Here is a 6,581-nt window from a genome sequence, read left to right as displayed (position 1 = left end):
TCACAGAAGAAATACTTTATTCCACTTGAGAAAAATACAGAAATACAAGTCACAGCTGTAACTTGTGTAAAACTCAGTGACATACTGATACTATTGCACAGCACCTTGGTTCACCCAGACACAGAAGGCGGCTGTGCCAGGCCCATCCCCCACCCTTGGCAGGCAGGGTCACTGTGACAGTCATCCGATGCCACCCAGCTCCAGGAGCACTGACACTGCAGGTCCCTTGTCGTGTTCTACTAGGAGCCTACACACGACTGTGCACAAGCAGTCACAATCAGTCCCTACTGAGACAGAATAAAACACAGACATTCTTTGTCTGGCCAAACGGTTTTCCCGTGGGACTCTAAGCCCTGCCTGCTGAAGTTAATGGTGACAACGTTGAAGAGAAACTTCACAGAAACAATGGCATGAGCATCCAGATAGAAATCATCAAACATAACGGACGTTTACTGTATCCAGATTCACAGGTTCAGTTTTGGCCTCAAAATATTAAATTCTGAAGATGCTTTAAACTTGCTATGTGTGCCCTGGGCAGATTGGTTTTCAGAACAACTGAACACCTGGCTCAAGAACTGTTCTGCTCCTCTGGTCAGATTTCCAGGCCTAGTGTCAAGTGGCCCGAGCATCCCCCAAGCTACCTGCCTGCCTTCTGTGCTCCCTGATGCTGAGCCCTCAGCCACCTTGGCCCCTTTCTGCGGTCCAAGGCAAGCTGGCTTAGCCTTTTCTCCCACACCCCTTTCAGCACCTGGATGGCTACTGACCCCAGGGAGTGACTGAGAAAACCTTGGGTGTCTTGCACCCTCCGGTGTCTGGTGTTCTCTTTTACAGCCTGAGTCACATTGTTGGGGTTTGGATGTCCCTCAAAGGCTTAGTCTTCACCTTGCCATTGGGAAGGGGTGCAAACATTAAGAAATGGGGTCTAGTGGGAAGAAGTTAGGTCCCTGCAGGCATGACCTTGAAGGTGACCCTGAGACCCAAGCTCCTCGTCTCTCCCTCTCTTCCTGGTATATGAACACTTTGTTCCACCACATTCTCCTCCATGAAGTGTGACCTTACCGTGGATGCCCTCCAATCAGGCCATGGATCGGAACCTCGACCCAAAAGAGCCTTTCCCTACCTAAGATCATTTTGTACAGTAGCACAAAGCTGACTGACATCGTGTCTGGCTTTAACAGAGATGCACAATCTGGAAGTTTAAGGACAGGGCTGAAAGAGTCGAGTCAAGGAGGCAGCAGGGAAAACACTCTGCTCCAGGCGCACATGGTGGGGTGGGGGTGGAGGCCACTGGTCTAGGCAACACTGGTCTGAGAATGGGTTGGCCTCCGAGGTGCATGTGTTGGGATCCTAATGGCAGAGGTCGTCCCTTCAAACCACCTGCCGATAACAGCTGCTCCCGAGATGCAACTGGAAGAACCCAGGGAGCCTTCACCACAGAGGTGCCCCTGTGAATCAGAGCGGTGGCCCTGTGTCTGGCTTAAGATACGCCCACGTGGGAGACCATAAAGCTCCAACAGGGCGAGGGACCGAACTGCAGCTTAAATCACAGGATGGCAGTTTGGATTTGGGGCAGTCTCACTTCTGAAGTGGCATTGCCTCAACGGGGCCAAGTGAAGAGGCAAACACGCCAGGCTGTCATAGCTGTCATCCGTCACTCTGAAACTCAGTGACATAGGGCACGGCACCTCGGTCTACCCAGACACAGACCCACCTTAGCAGGCAGCGACACGGTGACAGTCATTTCCCTTGCCGTGTTCTACTCAGGAGCCCACACAGAGTGGCTGCATAGGACCTCACAGCCAGCCCCTACATGTCTTTAAGAAACAGCCACTGGTTTCATGTAACCGTCTCTCTTACTGGGACGATGATGTCTGGGCTCCTGCATCCTTGTGTTAGGCCAGGCCCTTCCTCAAGTCCCTACAATCCAGACTGACATGGTAACTTTTTAGCTGTCCACACCTTCTAGCAAAGTGCAACATTCCCAGGAAGTAGCCAGTGACAGCTACACACTCAAGAGCCAACAGCCAAAGCATCGCCAATCCTAGAAGCAATGAGTTTAGGCCCCTGCCTGGGTGGTTGAGCTGACCTGGTTGTCTGAAACCGGGAGGGTGGGCACTGGAATTGCCAGCCTGGGGGCTTGCCCTGGACCTGAGCTTAGTGTTAGGGAGCCATTGGGGACAACGGTTGCATTCAAACCGCTGGTGGCTTCCCCGGTGGCTTGCATTTTAAAGTAGACGAGATAAAACACGGGCAACACGATCCCAATGAGAAGCATGAGGAAGACGGCATTCCACCACTGAATTCCGCAGTCGGCACCATCGGCTGCTGGCTTCTGGGCTGTGGGGAGGAGTGGCTGAGCCTCCACGGAGCAGCTATCGCTGTGGAAGACGTCGGACTGCACGGCCCGCTCAATGTTCTCATCGATTCCCTTGAAGAAGTCCGTCAGCTGGCTACCCTGAGCAGCGGCCCCAGCGGCGGCATCTTCTTCTTCCGGCAGTTCGATCAGGGTCACTCTGGTCTCAGAGGACGGGGTCCGCAGGGGGGTTAGTTCTTGGTGGGTCTCTGTGAGGAGTCCATGATTTTTCACCGGAATCTTGATGGACTTCAAAGCATACAGGTCTTGTTCTCGGATGAAGTTGTTCACTTTCTTGATATCTGCAACCTAGGGAAACCACACATTATAAATATGCAATGCTCCTTACGACCAGTACCTGCCCCAGCAGAAACCCTCAGCCTGCTGGTGTCCCAGCGAAGCCCATGAAGGCTAGAAATTGCATCCACAGCCAGCTTTATTTTGGCTGAGTCACCTGAGCTTAGATTTTTTTTTCCTTTTTTGGTCTTTGGTTTTTAACCTCTTAATGAGCTAGAAATCAACTGTTCTACTCTGAATCATTTCAGAGAAATTTGGTTAAAGGTTGTGACTACACCCAAAGCTTCAGGGGAGACAGGACCAACACGGTCGCCCTCTCTGTCAAGTTCTGGGGCAACAGTGCCCCTGTCACACCAGAATCCAGCTGAGCGAGTGGCCAGACAAGCTCACCAAAGCCTGCGCGGGCCCTGGGCACACATTCAAGGGCTCCACCACCTGATGGCTCCCTCGGGATGCTGCCTCAGCACTTTCCCCAAAGCGCAGACACAGGAGCAGGAACGTATTTCCTGAACACAAGTGACTGGAAGTTAATCCACGCTGGGGAGGTCCTATTTCTCACCAGAAGCGGGCGAGGAAACCAGCCATCAACCTCGGCGTTCCGGACTCAGAGTTTCCACTCCCAACTACAGTCCGTGGGACGTGACTGAGTTTTATTAAGTAGCACAAAGCTTCTAACAGAAAAGGAGGGACAGGAGGCCAAATTTTAAACTCCCCCCAAGCTACTTTTGAAAAACTCATCTGGAAGGTAAGTACAACCCACAGAGTTTATTATTCTGGTCCATCGTGTGTGTGTGTGTGTGTGTGTGTGTGTGTGTGTGTGTGTGTGTGTGATTATTTTATTCAGCAACCACTTTTAGAGCCTCACTGACCTGGCTTGAGTGAGCTTCTTACTGTGCCCTGGAACTGGACGGCTTTCACTCTTGGGCACTAACCCAACAGCAAGCGTCTGTGTCTTTAATAGGAGCTGGGCTTGTAAGTGGAGGTACGGACTATCCATTCTGGATTTGTTAGAGACCATCGCCCTGACAGACCTACTCAGCCCATGGTCTGTAGGTTCTGCCCACAGACACGGATTATAAGATCCAAACACAAGGCTGATGTAATGGAAGATGCTGTGTCCCTGGAGATGAGTTTCTACTACGTTGGGAAAGACTCCCACACCCACACGACCCTTTTGCTCCTTTGGATCTTGTTAGCGAAACCATAGACAATTTTTAGGAGGTAAAGCTTTTTCTTAAATTGGGTAGCGGATGCAGCCTTGGAGAAAGCTGCTGTCGGTATATATATAGCATGGGGTCAGCAGCGTGAAACAGGTTGTTTTGACGCAGGAGAAAAGAGCGATTCCAGAAATGCTTTCCTACTTACTTTGCCACTGTTAATCACTCTGAATGCTAAAAACATAATTAAAAGAGAAAGAGAAGGTTATACAAGTGCACAGCACAGAGGCCAGACCATGCAATTCTAACAGAGAGAAGGGAAAACTCTACCGGTCAGTTAGCCAAGGTCAAGAGAAGGTCAGAAGAATACAAGAAATGAGAAGCAAGCAGGCCGAAGACACTTAGGTAAGCTCCACCTACATCTCCAGCCCCTAAGATCTTCAATCCAGTGCGCTCAAAGGACCACACAGTTTCATAGTGTCGCTGAAAGTCAGGACAAATGAAAAACACACCCTTAGCTGAGGATCCCGACTAACTGACCATCAGCTTCCTCAGGGACTGAGTCAGCTTACTTTGCAGCCATACTGGAGAGCCAGTTTGTTGAGGCTGTCCTCATGGGCCAGCTCCCGCTGCAGCAGAACCACGCTGCCTGCTCCGGGCTGCTGAGGATGTTGGATGCTGTTCTTCCGGCGCTCCTTGCCCCGAGGTCGTAACACCCCATGATGGGACTCTTCCTCAGAGGAGTCCCCGGAGTCCCCACTGCCATTCTTGAACATGTAAACGTGGCTGTTTGGAGTCCTACAGACAACAGCTGGGCCTTGGAAGGTCTTGGCTAACACTTCCGTCTGCCTCATTTTCTTAACTGAAAACCAAACCTGGGGTTAATTCCATAGAAACGCTATTCATTTGCCTCTGACTTCCTAAAGAGAACTGTCTCATTAGTAATTTCCTAATATTACAAATATTCAGCAAGCATCAACAGGGCAGAACAACAACACCCTCACACTAGCCCACTCCGGACTTAGGCAGAATAAAACCACACTTTCCCTAATTGTGTACTACGTACAAAAAAACAAGAGTCCCAGCCCTCTTCCCTATTCACAACCGTGCCTCCCCAGCCCCCACACAGAACCCACTTGTGGCTCCGAGTACTATTTCTCAGCTCCCGGGCACTGAGAATCTTACATTCACAATCTTTGAACAAAAACCTCGTGAGGCGTTCCAAGGTGTCTTCAGGAAGGCCAAAGACACGAGCTGGGAGCAACCATGGGTCGCCAAGTCTCTTATTTTGACCCTGGCTGACTTGACCTGAGAGGAGAGCAATGGAAAGACGCCTGTCAAAGTTCTCACGGTCACCCTGCATTCATCACACCCCCGTCCTCCCTTTACTGTCACCTAGAGCCAAACGCCAGAGCCATAACTAACCTCCTTTCCCCTTCCAAATGGCTCCAATGGGACTCTAGACATTCCTGGCGGTGCCTTCCGAGAGGCCCTTTAGAGGGTGTTAGAACAACCACCCTCAGCGCATCTCCCTCTGGTCTTGGATTTCTGAGCCCCTGACAGCCAGGGCGGCCAGAAGAGGCCTCCGTTTCCCTTCAGTGGCAGCTGGGGCGTCCCTAAATAGGAGATAAAACAAATTTGAAGCGGCCCCACCCCTGGGGCCTACGCGGGCCGGGCCCCAACTTTCCAGGGAGCGCACATCCTGCCACCTCCACAAGCCGGCATCAGCCCTCCGCGGACGCGGCCACCGGCCCTGGAGTAGCAGCCCAGCCCAGAGCCCACGGTGACAACAGACCCCAAAAGCCCCGGCCCCCCAAGTCAACTCCGCAGCCCTTGCTCCAGATCGGGGTACCTCGCTCCCAGACTCCGCCGCCGCCGCGCCCGCCGATTGGCTGCGATAAGCAGCTCTTCCGGGGGCGGGGACTGAGAGTCAACCAATGACTTCAGAGGAGGGAGGGCACTGACGGAGACGGAAGGTGCTGAGAGGTCAGAACTCTCTCTGCTCGAGGGGCGGGCCCCGATGGGCGGGGCTCCAGCGCGGCCGGGGGTGGGGTGGGGGAGCTGGACTTTGACCCTCTGCCCGCTTGCCCCGGCCCTGCCCAGTTTCCACTTCTGCGGCAGGCGTGGAACTTGGCCTCTTTGGTAGGAGCCTTGGCTTTCTGCTCAGCCTCTCTCTTTTACCCTGCAAAAGAGACCTTTGATCCGCGTGTGTCCTGATCCATAACCAGGAGCGTCCCCACTACTGCAGCCCGACCCTGGGCCCTGGACTCTCTATCCTTTGAGGGGCCGGGTAATTGCCAGCCCCCACCCAGAGATAAAGAAATGTCTAGGGGTGTGAAATATCACCGTGACAACAAAGACCAGATTTAAAGAAGAAAGAATCTATATCCCCTGGCTAGCCAGAGAGCCCCTATTATCCAGAAAGGAAAGGAAAAGCGGGTGATAATCTGTGGCGATGTTTGCAACAAACACAACCAAAGACTAAAATCCGTAATGGAATAAGACTTATCCAATTAATAAGGAAGACACTAAGTGTTCTGGGCCGGCAATGCACCAAAGACGGCTGGCTGGCAGCTGGCCAAGGTGTTAAACCTTTCTGGGAATCAACAAAAAAACAAGAGCACAGAAATCCTTCCTATGGCTTAGAATAAAACTAAAAGTCTTATTCCAAATGTCTAAGGCCAGGAGGGCACTGGGCCATGGCCCTCTCTGCCAGCCACGGGATTGTTCTCTCTGGCTTTAAACATCTGGTGTTTGAGGCTAGACTTGCTAAT

At 52.1% G+C, this 6,581-nt stretch overlaps 1 protein-coding gene across 8 annotated transcripts; it reads right to left on the bottom strand.

The window, feature by feature from the left end:
* Lysmd4 (LysM domain containing 4) lies at positions 1–5,703 on the bottom strand. Of its 8 annotated transcripts, XM_075952489.1 has the most exons (7): positions 5,603–5,697; positions 5,233–5,423; positions 4,993–5,115; positions 4,380–4,669; positions 4,138–4,290; positions 4,016–4,041; positions 2,549–2,662 (listed from the first exon to the last, which is right to left on the bottom strand). In XM_075952489.1, the coding sequence occupies exons 4-5, from the start codon at positions 4,659–4,661 to the stop codon at positions 4,141–4,143; spliced, it is 432 nt and encodes a 143-aa protein (XP_075808604.1). In that variant the 5' UTR covers positions 4,662–4,669; positions 4,993–5,115; positions 5,233–5,423; positions 5,603–5,697; the 3' UTR covers positions 2,549–2,662; positions 4,016–4,041; positions 4,138–4,140. The 8 variants fall into 8 exon arrangements, with proteins under 8 accessions (XP_075808596.1, XP_075808598.1, XP_075808597.1 ...); XM_075952481.1 differs by lacking the exon at positions 4,016–4,041 and having other exon boundaries at positions 1–2,662; positions 4,228–4,290; positions 5,660–5,703; XM_075952483.1 differs by lacking the exons at positions 4,016–4,041; positions 4,138–4,290 and having other exon boundaries at positions 1–2,662; positions 5,660–5,703.
* Between the last annotated feature and the right edge of the window lie 878 nt (positions 5,704–6,581).

This window comes from Microtus pennsylvanicus, chromosome 18 (genome assembly GCF_037038515.1).
Source record: "Microtus pennsylvanicus isolate mMicPen1 chromosome 18, mMicPen1.hap1, whole genome shotgun sequence".
Classification (NCBI taxonomy): Eukaryota; Metazoa; Chordata; class Mammalia; order Rodentia; family Cricetidae; genus Microtus; species Microtus pennsylvanicus.
The sequence above is the reverse complement of the archived record's forward strand: the minus strand, read 5'-3'. Positions and strand labels throughout refer to the sequence as shown.

Bases quoted from the DNA above. Each gene is read 5' to 3' on its own strand.
- Lysmd4 (XM_075952481.1), bottom strand. From the start codon at position 4,661: ATGAGGCAGACGGAAGTGTTAGCCAAGACCTTCCAAGGCCCAGCTGTT. The intron at 4,291-4,379 runs GTAAGCTGACTC...CCTGACTTTCAG, and splicing joins CTCTCCAGTATGGCTGCAAA to CGACACTATGAAACTGTGTG. The intron at 2,663-4,227 runs GTAGGTGGAGCT...TGGTTTCCCTAG, and splicing joins AGATCTTAGGGGCTGGAGAT to GTTGCAGATATCAAGAAAGT.